The sequence below is a fragment of the Podarcis pityusensis genome (assembly GCF_964106645.2).
Source record: "Podarcis pityusensis genome assembly, chromosome: 1".
Taxonomy (NCBI): domain Eukaryota; kingdom Metazoa; phylum Chordata; class Lepidosauria; order Squamata; family Lacertidae; genus Podarcis; species Podarcis pityusensis.
The window spans coordinates 10,575,975-10,598,659 of record NC_138028.1 but is presented as its reverse complement, the minus strand read 5'-3'; the positions used below and the strand labels follow the sequence as shown (position 1 = coordinate 10,598,659).

General features: G+C 43.7%; 1 protein-coding gene across 1 annotated transcript in view; it reads left to right on the top strand.

Moving 5' to 3' along the window:
* The window catches only part of ESR2 (estrogen receptor 2), a 68,839-nt gene that overhangs the window by 5,424 nt on the left and 40,730 nt on the right, over positions 1 to 22,685 (top strand). Inside the window, exons 2-3 of the mRNA XM_080980922.1 lie at positions 17,014 to 17,487; positions 19,730 to 19,905. Coding sequence (XP_080837048.1) covers positions 17,063 to 17,487; positions 19,730 to 19,905 — 601 coding nt within the window. The 5' untranslated portion in view covers positions 17,014 to 17,062. The remainder of the gene's footprint in view (positions 1 to 17,013; positions 17,488 to 19,729; positions 19,906 to 22,685) is intronic.

Genomic DNA, 22,685 nt, shown 5'->3' with positions numbered 1-22,685 from the left:
TCAGTTTCAGTTTATTGGTTAATTTTTCTAGTAGGGCTGTTTCCCATACTATTTGGTACCACTGGTCCATGCTTACTCCTGATAGGTCTCTCCAGTGTCTGATTATGGTGTTTCTGGCTGCTGAAAGTAGGTGGGTTATGAGTTCTTTGTGGTGTAAATGGGCATTGTTGTCTTGGAAGATGTTTAGTAGGGCCAATTCTGGGGTGTCTAATACTTGCTTATTTTACATATTTCTCATGTGGCTGTTGTCCAGAATAGTTGGATTTTGGGGCACTCCCACCACATGTGGAGGTATGTCCCTGTGGAGGTGCACCCTCTCCAGCATTTTGGTGAGGTTCGAGGTTCCTGGGCGTATTATCGCTAGTTTTCTTGGTGTTAGGTACCACCAGTAGGTGAGTTTCAGAGAGAGTTCTTTTCTTTTCGTTGATACGGATTTAAAGGGGGGTTTAGACCACATTCTGGTCCATTGAGTGGGGTTAATCTCATAGCCTATGTCATTCTCCCATTGTTTTTTGATTGCGTCTAGGGGGTTTGTGGGATTTTGGAGTAGTATTTTGTATATTGTGGATACCATCCCTTTACCGTTTCCCTTTGTTGTTAGGAGGAGGTTTTCGAAGGTTGTCAGGTGCCTAGTTGCTGCTGATTTTACTGTTGGGTTGTTTAAGAGGGCAGAAACTTCCTGAGCTTTGGGATGGATGCACCAGGCCTCTGACAGGATGCTGCGTCATACAGTCACGGAGTGAATGGGATCTCATTAGATTTCTGAACCTGGCAGGATTTGCATTTACCTCGGGTGGTACCTCGGGTTACAGATGCTTCAGGTTACAGACTCCACTAACCCAGAAATAGTACCTCAGGTTAAGAACTTTGCTTCAGGATGAGAACAGATATTGCAAGTTGGCAGCGGGAGGCCCCATTAGCTAAAGTGGTACCTCAGGTTAAGAACAGTTTCAGGTTAAGAACAGACCTCCGGAACGAATTAAGTTCTTAACCTGAGGTACCACTGTATCTCTTTTGGACAGAAATGCCAAGTCGTCTTTTTCTCTACCAGGTTTCCCTCCCATTTGGGTTCCTGTCAAGATTTTGAACACTTGGCCATCTATTTTTGATAAATTTTGTTTTCTTATTAAAAGACCTTAGTGCTCAGCACTCAGCGTGTAAATAGCATTCTAGACCAGGGTTTCCCCAAACAATAATTTTAAAAATGCAATATTACAAGCAGTTACAAACAGGCTTCTCAGTTGTGGCTCTGTTCCTGTTTGCATGGCAGCACAGAGTTCGCTGTTGGAGGGAGTGATATCAGGACACAGCTGCCCCACGGAGCTCTCCAAAGTATTGATTCTTACTGCGTTCCTGAAACTGACTCTCTGTTCTCAGAGAGCCTAATGCCACTGCTTTCTGCTCTTCACTCCTGACTCTCTCCCCTCCAGATCTAGGGGTTTTAGTGAACCATAAGCTTAACATGAGTCAACTGTGTGATGCGGCAGCAAAAGAAGCTAACACTGTTCCAGGCTGCATTAACAGAAGTCTGGTGTCTGATCAAGAGAGGTAATAGTACAACTCTATTCTGCCTTGGTCAGGACACACCTGTGTCTAGTTCTGGGTGCCACAATTTAGGAAGGATGTTGACAAGCTGGAACGTGGGCGGAGGAGGGCAACCAAAATGATCAAGGGTCTATAATTGGAAGTAAGGATAAGAAGTTTGTAATGAAAGAGGATATTGATGTTACAAATATGAAATTGGGAACTGCTAAATATGTGTTATGATGAAATTCAGATTGGAAGGTGTCAAGGAAGTCTTCTAGCAATGTAAATATAACAGGGAATAATAAGAAGAAAAAAATCTTCTTTTAACTTTTGCGTTTTTATTGTTGTTAAGTTTTTATGTTGTGTTAAATGTAATGTTTTTTTCTGTGTTTATGTTTGTTTATTATAAGAGAAAACCACTAATATATTTTTTTTTGGGGGGGGGTGAATGATCAAGGGTCTGGAAACCAAGCCTGATGAGGGATGGTTGAGGCAATTGGGTATGTTTAGCCTGGAAAAGAGGAGACTGAGAGGAGATATGGTAGCCATCTTCAAATATCTTAAGGGCTGTCACATGGAAGATCGAGCAAGTTTGTTTTCCCCTGCTCTGGCAGGTAGGACCCGAACTAGTGGATTTAAGTCACAAGAAAGGAGATTCTGGCTACACATTCAGAAGACTTTTCTGGTGGTAAGAGCTGTTCGGCAGTTGACAAGATTCCCAAGGGGAGTGGTTGACTCTCCTTCCTTGGAGGTTTTCAAGCAGAGGTTGGATGGCCATCTGTTATGGATGCTTTAAACTGAGATTCCTGCATCGCAGGGGGTTGGACTAGATGACCCTCAGGGTCCCTTCCAACTCTACAATTCTACGATTCTATGATTCCTTTTCATAATCATAATAATAATAATAATAATAATAATAATAATTTAATATTTGTACCCCGACCATCTGGCTGGGTTTCCCCAGCCACTCTGGGCGGCTTCCAACAAAGACCAAAAAAACACTAAAATGTCACACATTAAAAACTTCCCTGAACAGGGCTGCCTTAAGATGTCTTCTGAATGTTAGGTAGTTGTTTATCTCTTTGACATCTGACGGGAGGGCATTCCACAGGGCGGGTGCCACTACCGAGAAGGCCCTCTGCCTGGTTCCCTGTAACTTGACTTCTCGCAGCGAGGGAAGCACCAGAAGGCTCTCGGCGCTGGATCTCAGTGTCTGGGCAGAACGATGGCGGTGGAGACGCTCCTTCAGGTATACTGGACCGAGGCCGTTTAGGGCTTTAAAGGTCAGCACCAACACTTTGAATTGTGCTCATAAATAAACAGGTTTTCCAAGGAAGCACTAGAGCTTCAAAATCAACTTTAAGTGTACCACCTGACCCTGCTGGCATGCCATTGAATCCCACCTGTACATAGTGGCAGTCTGGACTCCACCTAGAGGCAAGAAGAAAGACCAAATATAAAAATAGCAGGCGCTTTGGCCCCATGTGCACATAATGGTAGAAGCCAGACTTTCTAGCTTATTGTGATATATTGTGAAAGACAGGTGTGCTGGTATGTGCTGCCTGATCATTCTCTTGTTGCTCCTTCCCCAGAGGAATAAACAAACCAGAAAATTATGGTTTCCTGTTATGGATGAAACAGGCCATGGCTTGTTGCTCCCTATTGCTAGCCAACCTTAAGCCATAGCTATTGTTGGCTAGGGAATGTGCCTTGTTTCGAAGAATCACTTATACTTCAAAAGAAAAGGCACACCTGGTGTTTATTTTTTAAATTGAAGGGATGGCTAACATCACCAAGAACCCCATGTAATACATAGTCCTTCAGATGTTGCTGGACTTCAACTCCCATCAACTCCCTACCAGTATGGTCAAGGAGGATGGGAGTTATAGTCCAACAACATCTGGAGGGCCACGAATTCCAAATCCCTTTATTAAACGAGGAATACACGAGAACTTGGGATGCGGGTGGCGCTGTGGGTTAAACCACATAGCGTAGGACTTGCCGATCAGAAGGTCGGCGGTTCAAATCCCCGTGATGGGGTGAGCTCCCATTGCTCGGTCCCAGCTCCTGCCAACCTAGCAGTTTGAAAGCACGTCAAAGTGCAAGTAGATCAATAGGTACCACTCTGGCAGGAAGGTAAATGGCGTTTCCGTGCGCTGCTCTGGTTCGCCAGAAGTGGCGTAGTCATGCTGGCCACATGACCCGGAAGCTGTACGCCGGCTCCCTTGGCCTGTAAAGCGAGATGAGCGCCGCAACCCCAGAGTTGTCCACAACTGGACCTAATGGTCAGGGGTCCCTTTACCTTTACATGAGAACTGCTGGAGCATTCAGGTAGCTCAGACTGTTCCCTGTCCACCGCTGAAACATGGTTATTTTTCTGGATTTATATCTAAGTCAATTTCCTTTTTTTTGCACATGACCTGCCTAGAGAACTGCATTGCAAAATTCAGGGAGATGAGAAGTTTGGAAGATGTTTCGGTTCATTTACTGCATTGGAAAATGTGGATTAGGTAGGTTCACCTTTATATATGAACTGAATCCAATTCTACACCATCCTCATTTACATCCAGTGGGTTTAAGGCACTGCTTGTATGTTTATTCTAAAGATTTGCACCCCGCCTTTCTAGGCACAAGCCAGCTCAAGGCAGCTTAAAAGTAAAGGTACCCCTGATCATTAGGTCCAGTCGCAGACAGCTATGGGGTTGTGCGCTCATCTCACTCTATAGGTTCAGGGAGCCGGCGTACAGCTTCCGGGTCATGTGGCCAGCATGACTAAGCCGCTTCTGGCAAACCAGAGCAGCGCACGGAAACGCCGTTTACCTTCCCGTCGGAGTGGTTCCTATTTATCTACTTGCACTGGCATGCTTTTGAACTGCTAGGTTGGAAGGAGCAGGGACCGAGCAACGGGAGCTCACCCTGTCACGGGGATTCGAACCGCCGACCTTCCGAAAGGCAAGTCCTAGGCTCTGTGGTTTAGACCACAGTTCCACCCGCGTCCCACCCAAGGTAGCTTACAACGATCTAAATATAATGTAGGTTCATAGGATTTTCAGCTAGTTTTCCATCCAGGCACTCAGCAGGTTGAGATCATCTGAGCTTCACCAAGCTTGCTGCATTGTCCTGGGATAGCTCAGTCAGTAGAGCACGAGACTCTTAATCTCAGGGTCATGAGTTCGAGTTCCACATTGGGCAAAAGATTCCTGCCTTGCAGGGGGTTGGACTAGATAACCCTCGGGGTCCCTTCCAGCTCTAACAATTCTATGATTGTATGTGCCTTGCAGCCAGGCTAAGTCAGATATCTCCTCCTATGACCAATCTTAAAAAAGAAGAAGTCAGAAATAGTATTTTAATTTATCTTCCATAGTGGAACACTCCTAAAATCCTAGCCACTTTGTGGCTTCAGCATCAAAAACGTTTTGCTCCCCCCGCCAGCACCATCCTAACTTTGCTTAAAATCCAGCCTGATTAAGAGTCCTGGGGGCTTTAGAAGCTTCCTCTCTGTTCTCTGACGTTGCAGTTGGTCCTAAGAAAAATATTGTGGATTGTGGGTCTCTCCCCCCCTACCTTGGAATATAAGAGATGAGTGGGGGAGAGGGGAAAGGAGAAGAAATTATAAAGCATTTCTGATTAAAGGAGACTGTGGGAGCAAATATCAGTAGCAGGAAATATTTTGTCTCCTGATGCTTAGAAGCGGCTTATCGTGGCTGATATCTTCCTGCTGGCAAGGTCTCAGGCTGAGACTGCCGGCCTTGAAATCTCCAAAGCTTTGAAGATTTCCTGGCTACCCAGCATCTATGGGACATTACTGCAGCTCCTGAGAAAGGTCAATATTATAACTGATTGAAATAAACCCCTGCATAAAGATGTGCTTTTCTGAAACGAATGGCTAAATTTGTTCTTAAGCAGGTAACACCGTCCCCACAAAAAAAAACAATAAAACTGGTAATGTCGCGCATGGATTCCTTTATATTGACACAACTCTTGGGTTTAAAGTTGTGCAAATATGACTCACAGGCTGGATTTAATAGATTTGTCTCTTTGGAAGGAATTGAAGCCCAAAATTTGGACATCAAATATACGATAAGAATATACATGCGCAGAAAACTGTTGGGTGTGGTTCAAATAAGCACACAGTGCAGGTCGCAGTGACCATCGGTGTTTGCAGAAGCAGGGGGCCAATGTCTAAAACCAATTTCTCTGCAACACGGGCCAAGTTTTGAATTTTTTACCTGCATATTCTTTTTTTAATCAGTTTAACTGACTAGGCCTTGAAAATTTACCATCTACTGTAATTAAGCAATGTCAGTATATTAAGCAACCGGGGGGTGGGGCGCAGCCCAGAAAGGCTAATAGGAATTAATTGGCTGGTAAAAATATAACAGTGAGCGTATCATGCGAAGTAATGTTGTATCGTTTTGTGACACGGTTTGGATTCTTGGATTATTGCATGTGGGGTTTGGGTTGGTGTGCTCACTGTCTGTGGTGGACATACAGACAGATTTTTGTTCTTGTATCAAGGGCTTTTGAATCAAGAAGAGATGAAGGAGGCCGAGTTCTGCTCCTTGCAACAACAACAAAACCTAGGAGATTGCTTTAGTTCCATTGAGAGCTGAGATGTATTGCTTTGCCTTCAAGAATGAGGCTGGCGATCCTGCCAGGAAGCTGGCTTTCTTGCTTTTGTTGTTGTATAGTCGTTTAGTCTTCGTGACCCCATGGACCAGAAAGCACACCAGGCACTCCTGTCTTCCACTGCCTCCCGCAGTTTGGTCAAACTCATGCTGGTAGCTTCGAGAACACTGTCCAACCATCTCGTCCTCTGCCGTCCCTTCTCCTTGTGCCCTCCATCTTTCCCAACATCAGGGCTTTTCCAGGGAGTCTTCTCTTCTCATGAGGTAGCCAAAGTATTGGAGCCTCAGCTTCAGGATCTGTCCTTCCAGTGAGCACTCAGGGCTGATTTCCTTAAGAATGGATAGGTTGGATCTTCTTGCAGTCCATGGGACTCTCAAGAGTCTCCTCCAGCACCATAATTCAAAAGCCTCCATTCTTCAGCGATCAGCCTTCTTTATGGTCCAGCTCTCACTTCCATACATCACTACTGGGAGAACCATAGCTTTAACTATACGGACCTTTGTTGGCAAGGTGATGTCTCTGCTTTTTAAGATGCTGTCAGTGCTTTTCTCCCAAGAAGCAGGCATCTTTTAATTTTGTGACTGCTGTCACCATCTGCAGTGATCATGGAGCCCAAGAAAGTAAAATCTCTCACTGCCTCCATTTCTTCCCCTTCTATTTGCCAGGAGATGATGGGACCAGTGGCCATGATCTTAGTTTTTTTTTATGTTGAGCTTCAGACCATATTTTGCGCCCTCCTTTTTCACCCTCATTAAAAGGTTCTTTAATTCCTCCTCACTTTCTGCCATCAAGGTGGTTGTTATGTACTGAAGTTCTCACCCTGGGCCAGCAGGGGGATACTGTAGATAGTTCAGGTCCACATATGCAAATAAGGGATTGAAAGTGACGTTCAGTGATTGGATAGTTACAGAAAATGGTTACTGTTGCGTTCTAGTGGAGCTCTATATAAGCAGGCTGGCTGAACCCTTCAGTTCAGTTCTGTTCTGGCCTGTGAATAAACAAGAGCTGTTTGAACAATCACTGTGTCGTCTGATATGTTCACCCACAACTTAACATTTGTGTCATCTGCATATCTGAGGTTGATATTTCTTCTGGCAATCTTAATTCCGCCTTGGGATTCATCCAGCCCAGCCTTGCTTAGGGAGTCAAATAGATGTGAATCATAGAATTGTAGAGCTGGAAGGGGCCGTGAACAGGAGTGCCAACTTGGCCCCGCAACCGTGTCTGCCCGGGGCCATGGGTGCCTTGCAGCATGCATGTCCCTGACACCGAAATTTGTGGGTGCCCGGCCCCTTCGTGGGGAATTTTGTGGGTGCTTGGGCACCCAGGGCCCCAGGGAGTTGGCACCTGTGTCCATGAGAGTCATCTAGTCCAACCTCCTTCAATGCAGGAATCTTTTGCCCAAAATGGGATTTGAACCCATGACCCCGAGATTAAGAGCCTTGAAAGGGCTACAATTTCACAGACTGGAAATGGGTGTCTTCTGCAGATCAATCAGTCCCCAAATGCCTGGGAGAACAAAAAATGCATTTGCCTGGCACTGAAAAGCTATCTATATTGGTGAGCTTTCCTTAGGAGAGCATTCCACAAGCCAGGGTAGGGTTGCCATATTTAAAAAAGGGGAAATCTGGAGACAAAACTTGTTGAGGTTTTTTTTTGGGGGGGGGGGGCGCACGTGAAGTTTTGAAATCTGCCAGAACCTACACTTCCGACATGGGTTCCCATATGTCCAGATTTTCCTGGACATTTCAGCGATTTCTGCACGGACACTGTTAATAATAATAATAATAATAATAATTTTTATTTATACCCCGCCCTCCCTAGCCAAGGCCGGGTTCAGGGCGGCTAACAACCAATAATAAAAATGAGTTAAATGAATACAGCTTAAAAACAAGATTAAAGTACAACATTAAAACATGAAAACAATTAAAATGCAGCCTCATCACAGGAGGAGAAAGGAAAAAGAAAGACGGAGAAGGAATCAAACTGATTCTAAGCCAAAGGCCAGGTGGAACAACTCTGTCTTACAGGCCCTGCGGAAAGAAATCAGATCCCACAGGGCCCTGGTCTCATGAGACAAGAGTGTTCCACCAGGCCGGAGCCAGTGTTGAGAAGGCCCTGGCTCTGGTTGAGGCTAATCTAACTCCCTTAGGGCCCGGGACCCCTAGGGTGTTGCTATTTATGGACCTTGCGGCTCTCCGTGGGGCATACCGGGAAATGCGGTCCTGTAGGTACGAGGGTCCTAGGCCGTGAAGGGCTTTAAAGGTCAAAACCAGCACCTTAAATCTGACCTTGTACTCCACCGGGAGCCAGTGCAGCTGGAAAAGCACTGGGTGAATATGCTCCCATGGCAGAGACCCCGTGAAGGCCAAATCCTAGTTATGTCTGGAAAATTCCAGACATATGGCAGCCCTAATAGGGCTACCTCTGAAAAGGCCTGTTCTCTGAAAATCCACCCTCTGGACTTCTCTAGGAGCAGGTGCATGGAGGAAGGCCTCCAATGATGATCTCGGGGTGCAGACAGTCTCACTGTCTGGGTGCAGGATTGTGCCACTGCAGCCTGGAGGTGGTATGTGCCTGTGTGCATGTTTCTATAGGCTTGTGCTGTGCTTTTTTTCGGGGGGGGGGGACACAGGGGTACGCATACCCCTAAACATTTGGTGAAACTTTGTACTTTTGTCCATTTACAGTGGTACCTCTGGTTGCAGATGGGATCTGTTCCGGAGCTCCGGTCAGATCCCGAGGTTTTCGCAACCTGTTCTGCGCATGCGTGCGGTGCGGTAGAGTGCTTCTGTGCATGCGCACGGTGAAACCCGGAAAAATACTTCCGGGTTTGCTGCATGTGTATCCTGAAGGATATGTAACCAGAGGTGCACATAAGTAGAGGTACCACTGTACTATATTTATTTTTCCGGATTTGAACTATAAAATTGTGATTTTCTTGAGTCAAAACGACAGTACCCCTAAACATTTCTTTTTTAAGAAAAAAAGCACTGGGTTTGTGTATTATAAAGTTATAAAGACTCCCTGTGTATAGCAAAGTAGCAGAACAGGAAGAGAGATAAACAGACGACCGGGTTGGCGCCTCTGGCAATGGCGGATTTCCTCCGATCGGGAGGAATCCGCTCCGTGGAAAAAAGGGTCTGAACCGCCATGGCGAGGCGGAGACCCATTAAAAACCACAGGCGGGAGAAGCCTGTGGACGTGGGATTCGGCTGGCACCTTTTGCACCCCCCTACTCGCGGGGAGACCCGGTTTCGGGGATCCGGAGCGACGTGGGGTGAGCGGCGCGGTGCCTTGAATCGACTGCTTCTTTCACGGAGTGAAGCCGCATTGCTGTTGCCAGAGAGCGCTGACTTTTTCCTGTGGACAACTGGACTCTAAACAACGACCCGTGAGTAGAACAGAAAATTGGATTAAGAAATTTCTTCTAATTTGGCACTGAAGCGGGAAGGTCTAAACAGGAAGTCAACCTTCCACTTTTTGTAGATAGATTAAAGCAAAGACATGGCAAGCTAGAGTTTAGAAAATTGTCTGTAAAGGATCAATTTTCATCATCTAAAATTACTGAACCCCCCTTGGAAGCAGGAGAAGAGGGGGGATTTTTTCTGGACTGTTTAAACCTGCAGAAGAGAGTGTAAAGAAAAGTAATTTTCCACCGTCTTGAACCTGGGAGCGGGGTGTCAGGACAGACGTCCTCGGGAAGTTCATTGACTATAGACAAACGTTTTTGACAGACAGTTAAAAGAAGAGAAACATAGTGACTCCATTGTTCCCCTTCGCATCTAAAAGGAACAAAATATTGACAAAATATCTGAAAAAGGAAACTTTGTTGTTAGATCTGCTATAAAAAAAAGAGAGAGAGATGGATACAAATAGAAGCTTTTCCCCTAGAGGGAGCTTGTGAAACTGTTATTAAATCTGAACTGGGGAGCTTTGCAGCTGCAATAGATTAAGATCGTGGGATCAGACTTTGACCTTGCACAAGAATGTACTCGGCGGCTCTGGTGCGTGCTTTCTGCAAGACAAGTGCTTTATTGGAACAGTTACATGAGAAGACGGATTTGATGACTGTTGTGATCGGAAATTTTGGACAGGTAGTGGGTATCTATATAGAACCCACTCAGGAATTAATCCAGGAATGTGTTCTGACAGATCAGATGAGGGAGGAGGTTGTGGCTGGACCTCGGGAGGCAGAGATGGAGGGAACTGTGGCCCAGCAGGAACATGAGTTGTTGGATCTGACGAATGAACCTGGAAAAAGCCAGATTTGGAGAGATAGAGTCTTGCTTGGCTTGGAGATGGGGGGCTGGATAGACCCCCCTATGCAGGGATGTTTTGACTTTTCAAGTCTGGCTTTGGGCTGGGAGGAGTTTGGAGTTGTGGGGGTCCTCAACTTTGGAGGGACTTTGAAACATGCTTTTAAATACCACATGGAGTTCAGTGTTGACTATGGAAAAGGGGCTGATCTGTTGAGAAGGGACAAAAATATTGTCAAGCTGGAGTCTCCACGAGTGAAAGGAGCAGAAGACAAAGTAAAGTACAGGTATAAATATGAAGAAGATCTGCGGAAGGGACATGGAAGAGACTTAAGGGCCTCAGACATAAGGTTACCAGGTTAATGAACTAGATGGATGGGATAGAAAGGACTGACAAAACCCGAGACCAGGAGGAAGAGACGTTGGATGAAGATTGGAAGAAAGTTTTAAAAATTTTACTTAGGAATGTTTTGTAAAATTAATGAGTATTAGAAAAATGTTGGAACGAAATTATTTGGCTTTAGGAGAAATGTTAAAAAGAATTATGTAAGAATATGCTATGGTTATGAGAAATTGGTATAAATAAGATTTAAGTTTTACGTTTTAGGGTTTTTTATGGTAAGATAAGGTTAAAATAGACTAAGGTAATTTAATGACAGAATATTATGAAAAATGGAAAGGATTTGCTGTGATAATCAACAACTAGAATACAAAAAAGGGAGGTGTGAGGAGGTCGATGAAATAAGGTAATGACAGTTAAGGATTTGGGAATACTGGATCTGTTTTTTTAAAAAAAAAAATTGGCTTATTTTTGCTTTTTGCTTTTGATGTGTTATGTGTTTTGTTTTTGTTTTTTGATTTTGACTTTTATCGATTTGTATTGTTTAATTGCTATTTGTTCTTTCCTTGTTTTTTCCTTCTTTTTCTCTTTGTTTTTTTTGTAATTTTAAAATTCTCAATAAATATCATTTAAAAAAAAAAAAGGAAGAGAGATAAACAAAGCCTCTATTTTGGATGTGCAAGTTATTACATCCTGGTGTTTTTTGCTTTTTGTATGGGAGACATCAAAAAATATGGCATCTCCCCACATGAATGATATGACCTTATTCTGCGTATTATGTTATACCCTGCAACATTTCTCTGTTGAAACTAGGAATAGCCCATTCCATAAAGATAATTTTACTATTTAAACCACACACCTCTTACTGGGTTGCCCCAGCCACTCTGGGCAGCTTCCGACATACATATAAATATAATATATTTTTATGGACCGGCCTCAGTCCAGTATATCTGAAGGAGCGTCTCCACCCCCATTGTTCTGCCCGGACACTGAGGTCCAGCACCGAGGGCCTTCTGGCGGTTCCCTCACTGCGAGAAGCCAAGTTACAGGGAACCAGGCAGAGGGCCTTCTCGGTAGTGGCACCCACCCTGTGGAACACCCTCCCACCAGATGTCAAAGAGAAGAACAGCTACCAGACTTTTAGAAAACATCTGAAGGCAGCACTGTTTAGGGAAGCTTTTCATGTTTGGTGCATTACTGTATTTTAATTTTTTGTTGGAAGCTGCCCAGAGTGGCTGGAGAAGCCCAGCCAGATGGGCGGGGTATAAATAATAATATATTATTATTATTATTATTATTATTATTATTATTATTATTATTAAAACATTAAACATTAAAGAAACGCTCCCCTATACAGGATTGCCTTCAGATGGCTCGGGGGTCGGATAACGCCATACCCTCCAACATTTATCCAATGAAAATAGGGACATCCTAAGGAAAAGCGGGACATTTCAGGATCAAATCAGAAACTGGGACGGCTTTTCTCAGGGCCGTTCCTGGAAAATAGGGACACTGGGAGGGACTGCTATATAGATCTGAGCTAGACTGACCCGGAGTGATCTCTCTTGCTCTCTTTCTCTTTCTTTCTCTCTCTCCAGACAGTGCTCCTGCAGTCTCAGAGCTGCAGACTGCACAGCATAATCTGTGTTTGCTCTTTGGTTTATTAACGCTAATTGAGGCTTCACAAATTTGCATGCTGAAATTATCTTGGCTTCGCTAGGTATTTGTTGAATGGATTTCAATGCAACAATCAGAGGTTTCCTTGAATAGATGTTGTTACAAGGCTGTAGCACCTATGATTGCTATGATTAAAGGAGAGTTAAGAAGAAAAAGAGCTCATTTCTCCATTCAGTGCTGTTGCAGTTTGTTTACTTTCTCAAGGCTTTCTTCAGCTGCTTTCTGAGCAGCTATATCTGAAGATGTACAGTGGTAAAAGTAAGCAACTATCTTCATGTATGGAGCGCCTGCACAAGCTGTTGCTGAAATATTGCCACTATAAAAGCTTTAAAATAAATAAATAGATAGATAGATAGATAGATAGTTTCTGTAAAGGGAAATGATGCTGGATCTCAGGCCTACATAGGGCCCAGCATCATTTCCCATTTCGGAAGCTAAATATTGCCCCATTGTAGCATTTCAAATAAATAACCATTTATCATTGATAGTTTGGGCATAACAGAAGGAGAACCCAGCTGGATCAAAGCTAATGGCCCATCTAGTCCAGCACCCCTTTCTTACAGTGGATAGCCAGGTACATGTGGGAAGTCTGAAAGGGGTGTTTTATTTGATTCCTTTACTTTTGAAGCCTTCACATATTGAGTGGGGGGCAGAATCTGCATACAGTGGTACCTCGGGTTACAGATGCTTCAGGTTACAGACTCTGCTAACCCAGAAATAGTACCTCGGGTTAAAAACTTTACCTCAGGATGAGAACAGAAATCACATGGCGGCAGCAGCGGGAAGCCCCATTTAGCTAAAGTGGTGCCTCAGGTTAAGAACAGTTTCAGGTTAAGAACGGACCTCCGGAACGAATTAACTTCTTAACCCGCAGTACCATTGTAGTTTTAAAGTCTTTGATCCAGGGCTGGCCCACTCAGGTGGCAAGGGAAGGAACCTGCCTCAGGCGGCAGGATCCACAGGGGCAGAAGATGCAGCCTCCAAGCAGGGCTGGATTTAGGTTTGATGAGGCCCTAAGCTACTGAAGGTAATGGGGCCCTTTATATGTTCAGCTGTCCTTTGTCAACAACAAATTGTTGCTTTTTTGTGTTGAATATATGCTATATGGTAATTTATGGACCTAATAGGTATCTAAAGCCATTTGCACATAATAAATAGGAGCCTACATAACACAAAATACTGTTGCTGTACAGTGGTACCTCAGGTTAAGTACTAATTCGTTCCGGAGGTCTGTTCTTAACCTGAAACTGTTCTTAACCTGAAGCACCACTTTAGCTAATGGGGCCTCCTGCTGCCGCCGCGCCACCGGTGCCCAATTTCTATTCTTATCCTGAAGCAAAGTTCTTAACCTGAAGCACTATTTCTGGGTTAGCAGAGTCTGTAACCTGAAGCGTATGTAACCTGAAGCGTATGTAACCTGAGGTACCACTGTATGTAGGTTTTATTTTAGTTTTTTTATCTTATATTTTGGTAATGTACATCCATTTTTTCCCCTTTTAATTTTTTTGGGGGCCCCCAAGAGAGTGGGGCCCCAAGCTATAGCTTGTTTAGCTTAAATGTAAATCTGGCAATGCCTCCAAGGAATGTATCGCCTGCTGCAGCTGCAACTGCAACAGCTATGGCGTCTCCTCGGCTGCGCTCCCCATTGCTTCCTCTACATCAGTCTCTTGGCAAATAGGAGGCACCGCTAATCTCCTCCCACCCTGGTTCCTGATGTATATCTTTATTCCCTCCTTGTTCCTGACGTAGATCTTCACACACCCCTTCTTCCCTGGTGGCGAGGGACGCCATTTTGCCGTTTGCCTCAGGCGCCAAATATCTTGGTCCGGCCCTGCTTTCACCAGTCTCCTAATAAGAAACACATTTTCTGTTCCCTTGTGTTTTTGTGTTGTTTTGTTTCGAAACTGGGCAGCATATCGCTACCGATATGAAAAGCCTTAATACATCTTTTCTCCAGGATTTCCCCTCAACCATCAATTTACTGTTTGTTTGTTTGTTTGTTTGTGCATTTCTCCTTTGGCTTGGTTAGTTTAATCTTTTATCTGTGTACCTATTTGACCGTGGCATCTGAATCAGTCGTTGTACTTGATTGGAGAAATAATTGGCAAATTGTTCAGTGGGAGCGGGAACAAAATAAAGATCGTTCAAACACAGAGCAGCTCAGGAAAAGCAGCTAGAAGACTAAATTTGGACATATTGGTGGCGGGGTCATTTTTATAACTTCAGACATCCAAGCTGTACTTTGGTTGTTTTTAATTTGTGAAAGCAGAAAGGTACTCACTGAATTTTGTTGTTGTTGTTGTTGTTTAGTCGTGTCCTACTCTTCGTGACTCACTGAATAACAGTTGTAAATATATTTATAGTTCACACTACATTCTACAAACGCCTGCTTTTAAGAATTGTGTTTCCTAAGGACAAATTATTTCTAATGATGATTGGAAATATTCCTCTTCTTCTTTTAAATACACACGCATACACACTCCTTTAATTGTGCTGAGGGCTGCAAATATAAATTAGTTACATGTACCAGGTCAAACCTTTTGGCAGACTTAAAAGGTGTTCAGAATAATTTGTATTATTATTCTATGCAAATGTTTAGAATACCTGCAGGTAGCAAGCACCTGGTATCATCATTACACATCGTTAGGTGGCGGGCAAAAACCCTCCTCTTTACCCAGGCCTTCAGTCATTAATCTATGGCCTTTTAAAAATGGGGAAATGTTATTCTGACCTCCCCCCCCCCCGGTTGCTTTAATAAATCAGCACTGGTGAAATGTTTGGTAGTTCAGATGATGAACCACCACTCTAAATCTCAGAGGCTCCCAAATAGGTTGACAGGAGCAAGTGAGGATCTGAGTAGTCACATTGCTGTCAGCCTTGCAAGATGGCTCAGGCAGAGCCTCAGTACACAACCTTGTGTTTTCAGGGACTGCTTGTGCCTTTGACAATGGTACATTCTTCGAAATCGGAACAAAATGCTCCGTGCAGGATCTACAGGGGGGAATGCAACCTTGCCATCTCTGGCAGATGAGTGCCTAGATTAAGCTAAAACACTTCTTAGGATAAAGTTTATCCTAATGTTTTGCCAAAATCTGCTCACCTGATATTTCCACCTGCTGGTCTGAGTCCAGCCCTCTAGAGCAGCAGAGATATTTCCTTAGAATTCAGAAACTGGTAATCTAAGGATTTGTCTTGAAGTCATTTGACCCAGGCAGGTCCTAAAGACTCAGGGATTGTTGATGGAGTTGGGTATGTTCAGCCAGGGGAAGAGAAGATTTAGAGGCCAGAGGTAATACAATAGCGTCACATTATTTCTAGAAGTAAAAATCAGGACACAAGTAAAGTTGTTGAGCTTTTTTTTTTTTTGTAAAAGCAACTTGCTTTTAGGAAAGTTTGCTTTTGGGGGGGGGCAAGTTTCAAAAGCCCAAACATTTCCCAAAATCCCCCCTACAATATGATGCTCTAGATGGCAGAACACAAAATAATGGATTAAAATTTCAAGAAAGGAGATTCTGACTAAATGTTAGGAAGAACGTTCTGACAGAGAGAGCTGTTCGGCAGTGGAGCAGACTCCCTTGGGAGGTTGTGGACTCTCCTTCCTTGGAGGTTTTTAAGCAGAGGTTGGATGTTTACATGTCATGGATGCTTTAGCTGTGATTCCTGCATTGCAGGGGGTTGGACTAAATGACCCCTGGATTCCCTTCCAACTCTATAAAAATCTGTTATTCTAAATTTATCTTAGATGTTCTAGTGAATAACGTTATTTCAAGTTGTTCCTTGTTCTTCTAGTCTATCTGTGGACCAAGAATCATAATAGGTTAAGGTTGCCGGGTCCTCTTGTACAACAAAGCTCTGGTTCTTCCTCTGGCTTAAGGACTGCGATGACTAATTTTTCTGTAATCAATGTTTTTGAGATTCTGTGCCTGCAAAGCAATTCCTCTGGCAGTGAGGGTCAAAGTTATTATGAGAGCATTGTGAGTGCTTTCATTGGGTCAAAGAGAACAAAGTCTAAATTTAGCCCTGTGTATTTGTTGTGGGTCAGTTGAATGTGCTGTTTTGGTCTTTCCCCTAGAAATTAATGGAAAATATATGTAGGAAGAAGATAAACAGCCAAAGATATCTGCAGGTTTAAAGACATTTTGTGATGTTATATCCCCAGCAATTAAGTTTTAAAAATAAATCAAGCAAGCAGAGAACAACCCAAGGTTCAGAGCACAAGATGGGCAGTCTGTAACCCTCCAAGTTGTCATTGAACTCAAACTCCCATCATCCCCAGTCAACATGGCTAATGGTCAAGCAAAAATATCTGAAGGGTGACAGGTTCCCCATCCCTGATCTAGATAGTGGCGAATCCATCCAAGAAAAGTGGAATAATCTGTTGTTATCATACATGATCAGGTCATGTGTCTCTGTAGACATCTTGGACAGGATTCAACCAATGAGTTCCATCAGCAGAAGTTCATGCAAGGACTTCTGCTTGTGCAATGGAGGTTGCCCTCCTTTCTACCTGTTTCAGCACCAGAGTCATGCAGCAAGAGAGAAGACCAAATAAATATAATTCTTAATGTTTCTGTTTTCCAGATTGAATATTTGAGGATGACTGCTTGAAGAGGAGGCACTTGGCTCCAGCATGTCCCTCTGTGCATCATCTCACAAGGAGTTGCCACCAATCCAAGATCTCGTATGTACCAAAGCAGAAGTGAAAAGCTCCCTCTCCGAGCTGGTCTCTCCTGTCCCTTTCAGCTGCAGCCAGTCTGCTTTGAGCGTTGAGCACAGCCCAATTTACATCCCATCCTCTTATATGGAAAACAGGCATGAGTATCCGGCCATGACATTCTACACCCCCGCTATGATGAACTACAGCATTCCAAGCACTTTCGGCGACTCGGAAAGTGCCTCTCTCAGACAGTCGGCCAGCCCGAGCATGTTATGGTCTGGTTCTGACCACATCTCTCCTTTGACTTTACACTGCCAGTCGTCCGTTTTATTTGCAGAGCAACCAAAAAGCCCGTGGTGCGAAGCAAGACCCGGGGATCATGCCCTTCCTATGCACAGGTAACAAATGCTTATCTATCTGTCTTTCATCAGTTCCAACAGTGTTGTTTCTCCAAAGCATAGGCTTTGGGGGGAGATTGCTGTAGTGTGAACAACTACAGTGGGAACAACTACAAGCAGCCAGTGTGGTGTAGTGGTTAGGAGTGGTAGACTCGTAATCTGGGAAACCGGGTTCGATTCCCCGCTCCTCCACCTGCAGCTGCTGGGTGACCTTGGGCTAGTCACACTTCTCTGAAGTCTCTCAGCCCCACTCACCTCACAGAGTGTTTGTTGTGGGGGAGGAAGGGAAAGGAGAATGTTGGCCGCTTTGAGACTCCTTAAGGGGAGTGAAAGGCGGGATATCAAATCCAAACTCTTCTTCTTCTTCTTTGGAACTCCCTGCTGATTGACATCAGACAGGTATTTTTCACAGTACTCTTTTTGGAGCCTGCCAAAAATGTTTTTCTTTAGGCAAGTCTACCCAGATAATTATTCATATTTGAATATTTTACACAGTTGTTTTTAACTGTTTCATTTTCTGGTAATTCCATTATTTTATTCTTTTTGTAAACCACTGTTTGTTTGCTTTTTCTCTCCCAAAAACAGTAACAACAAACAAAAGGTATATACGTTATATGTGGCTTTCTTGCTATCATGTCAAGTCGGGCTCGTGACAAGAGAATGGCTTATTGGAGCAGAGATTTTGGCCGAACTCCTTCCTCCCTTCTTTTCTGAGAATTGGTTTTAAAGAGGCATTTCTTGTCTTCAGAATGATCTGCCTTTGCAGACACCCCCTCTTTTGCAGTTGTGCTTCTCCTCCCGTTCGTTTTTTTGTGGCGGTGTCTTAATGGTGTGTTCATGCCATTAATTTATTGCCATGGAAACAATGATTGTGGTATTGAGCAATCCTGAATTATAACTTAAATGAAAGTTCAAAGATGGGAAGAGTATGAACTCCACAGAACCAATCCCTCCCCCTTTCCTTGATTAAATGAGCATAGGCCATTATTATTATTATTTTAATGAAAGGGTTTTGTTTTTAAATACGATGTACCAAACTTTGCTTGAGTTAGAAGGGAACCTCTTTGAAGCCCTGAGGCAGTTGACACAATTCAGAGCCCCACACGTGCAGTGAAGCATGCGTGGAGCATCTATGCTTGCAGAGCTCCCTCATTCATTCCAGTGGAGGAGGTTCTTTCACAGAGGCCCATCTCTTTGGATTTGTTGAGCAACGCCAGCTATTGTAGGGTTGCCATATTTCAAAAAGTAAAAACCAGGACACCCTGAAAGTTGTTGAGCTTCCAGCATAACCCCTCCAATTTTATTTTTTCACAAAAACACCAAAAAAAAAAACAACCCCCGTGATTTTTTGATTGGCTTGACTAACGTCTAAGACAAAGCGCCACCTTTCGGAAATTCACCCCAGATGTCAATTCCGCCTTTGAAATCCCAGTAATGTCCGGGAAAATCAGTACCCTAAGCTATTGAAGAAATGTTAGCAAGCCCCCCGCTCTTCTCCCTTCCCCTCCCCAACACAAAAATCAAACGTAAAAGGTTTTCATTGAAAACTGTCAGTCTGGCTCAGCTGAAGTAAAAAAAAAATCATTATTTTTACACATCCTCAGGTAAGCAGAAAGGGAAGTGACTAGGGCATGCATAGGCAAGCTAAGGCCCAGGGGCCACATCCGGCCCAATCGCCTTCTAAAACCGGCCCACGGACGGTCCAGGAATCAGCATGTTTTTTACATGAGTAGAATGTGTGCTTTTATTTAAAATGCATCTCTGGGTTATTTGTGGGGCATAGGAATTCATTCATCCTCCCCCCCAAAAATAGTCCAGCCCCCCACAAGGTCTGAGGGACAGTGGACCGGCCCCCCGCTGAAAAAGTTTGCTGACCCCTGGACTAGGGCCTTGGAATAAGGAGCAAACGGTGGGAATATATAGACTATGGACTTCAAACATATTTTTAGTGTGTGCTAATTTAATATAATTTTTAGGAACAATGACTCTGGGCAGCTTCCAGCATATACAAAAATGTAACAAAACATTAAACGTTAAAAAACTTCCCTATACAAGGGGTCCTTCCTGCAGCATTGTAAAGGCAGCCAGATTTATGGAGGCACAAAACAAAAAACTGCCAGAGGTTTTGAGGTAGAAAAAATAAAATCACCCAGTAGTTTTGAGGACTGCCACAAAAAGTTATGAGGTAAAGACGTACGTGCCACTTCACTGTTTCCTAACGGCTCTTCTCCTGTTCCCCCAGAGAAACGCTGAAAAGAAAAGCCAACAGCAACGACTGTACCAGCCCCTCCACAAACAGCCCCGTCTCGAAAAGGGATGCCCATTTCTGTGCCGTGTGCAGCGATTATGCCTCAGGATATCACTATGGCGTTTGGTCGTGTGAGGGCTGCAAAGCGTTCTTCAAAAGAAGCATTCAAGGTAAGGGGAATGGCAGGCTTTCCCGGGAAAGGAAATTCTTTGAGGATGCAAATGTTTCTGCGAAAATGTGTGAGTGTGTTACTGCTTTCACAGGTAAAAATTGCCCCTCAGATAAAAGTGCTTGAACACATGGAACTTGCATATATGACGGAAAAGATCGGAGATTGTTCAACCCAAAAGTTCAAGAGGGAATGGGGAATTTATAGACAATATTTTTAAATGAACAGTGCCCTCAAATAAAAACTTTAGAATCGAATAACTCTCAGAATTGATTAAGGTGTAAAGAATACAAACAAGATTTAATAAGGATAAGGTTTATTGGAAAATAGAGGCAAGTAATTAAGAAAACAAAGAACCCATATCAAGGAAGTCGGAAGCTGATGGAATATTCTTGTGAATGGATTGTTCTGGTGATGGATTGTTCTATTGTTTTTTTGTTTGTAAGAGATGTATTGTGCTTCTTTTGTTTCGTTTTCTTTTTTCTTTTTTCAAGCTTTTGTTGTTTGTGTATGTGTTGATTTTAAACCATTAAAGATTTTTTTTTTAAAAAATGTCCCTCTCTCCAGCTACTTTCTTACCATTGGTGGGAGTGGGGAAGATCCATAGTCCCCAGTTTGGAAGGAGGGAGAGATGGAAAGCTGAACACCACCCACAATGAACAAACATTAATTTCTTGGGGGAGAGAATGACTTTTGAACTCCAGTTCACACTGAATGCTGCTGGTCGGGCTCCGAGTGGTTTACAACAGCCCTGCAGTGTTGTCCAGCATCATTAAGCACCTGTTGCAGGTTGAAGAGTCTGAAGGAAAGAGAGTTCAGTGACCACCCTCCCAGTGGTGTGATCCATTGCTTTTCTCTTGACCCTGGAACTTGGGCCTTGTCAGAGGAATCTATGCATAGGATTGCATCCTGTGCCCCATTCCTGCTCTTGAATTAGCCTGAAATCCATGTTTGCTCAGAGGAAAATTTCATTCTCCTTGAATGGTTACTCCCCAATAACTGGTCAGTTTTAGTGCAGGTCTTATTACAGGAGCTTAATGTTATTCAGGGAAAGCAAAACATGTGCATGTCATATGTTCTGTTCACTTCTGCTTTATAGAACAGGACAAAATAACCTTTTGAAGGCCGTGACATATGCTGAGAAACTTGGTGGCCCAACATTTTAATCTTGCTTCCAGCGGACCTTTGACTGCAAACAACCTTCGCTGCCAACCACAGGCTTCACATCTGCTCTCTGAAGGCTTATCAAAAACCACCCAGCAGTCCTGCAAAACTGATTTTTCAGGTCACGTTAAACTAAATTTTCTTAGTATCTGTGTCAAAGAGCAAACAAGCTCCTCCACCCTGAAATATCTAAGCTGAAAAATTTCATAAAGCTTTTGTGAAGGCTTATTGAAATTCAGCACAAAATGTTTGCAATAATTTTATGTTCCAGGACAGCTTCCCACTTGAGGCTTATATATTTGCAAGGGACGGAGGAGAATGAAACAGAATTTGCCTTTTCTTTCCCTGAAAGCTAGCCTTGCTGATAACCCACAGACATTACTAGCCTGCAGATATTTTTATTAGCTGGGAGCAGAGCTGGGAGAGCTGGCAGAGGAGTGAGTGAGATTTCTGCCCTTCCTGAAACATGCCAAAAAACCCAAAGTGCTGCACTAAGCAAGCACAAAACAACCCCTCTGCTACGCCACAAATCCAACTCAATGGTATAACATTGGAAAGTGTCAATTACTTCTCCTACCTGGGCAGTTATCTTTCCACAAGGGCCAACATTGATAGCAAAATCCAGCATTGCCTGAGCTTGGCAAGTGCAGCTTTCTCCCGACTGAAGTGCAGAGTATTTGAGAACCAGGACATTCACAGGGAAACCAAAATGCTTGTTTACAAAGCTATTGTACTACCAACCTTACTGTACGCTTGTGAAACATGGACCACTTATAAACGCCATCTCCAGCTCCTTGAAAGATTCCATCAATGGCGTCTCCGAAAATTTTTAAGTATCACTTGGGAAGACAGGTGAACAAATGCCAGTGTACTGGAAGAAGCAAAGATCACCAGTGTTGAAGCAATGATTCTTCAACATCAACTTTGTTGGACTGATCATGTTGTTTAGATGCCTGATTATCGTCTTCCAAACAACTACTCTATTCCGAACTTAAAAATGGAAAGCGTAATGCTGGTGGTCAACAAAAGAGGTTGAAAAACTCACTCAAGGCAAATCTTTAAAAATGTAGTATAAACACCAACAATTGGAAAACACTGGCCTGCGAGTGCTCCAATTGGAGAATAGCCTTTTCCAAAGGTGTCATTGACTTTGAAGACACTTGAACTCAGGGCGCAAGGGAGAAACGTGCTAATAGGGAGGCACATTTGGCAAATCCTCACCATGATCAATTCCTGCTGGAAACCTATGTCCCCACAGTATAAGGACGTGTTGATCCAGAATTGGCCTCCAAAGTCACCTATGGGTTCACTGTTAAGACTGTGTTCATGGAAGACAATCTTACTCAGCTACGAGTGATTGCCAAAGAAGAGAAGAATTGCATTTCTGTGCTGGACGAGGGGACAACCCACTTGGTTTCTGTGCTTGGTGCAGTGGAAGGACTTGACTGCATGCAATTCCTTCTCACTTCTGGCTACCAGGTGCATGCTTCATGAAAGCCGACTATAAACCTACATGCATACAGCCTCTCTAAAGGTGAAGGTGAAAGAAAAGGAAAGGGAGAAGCTTAGCCAGGCAGCTGGTAGGCCTTCCAAGGCTTGTGCGTGTTCCCTGTTGCT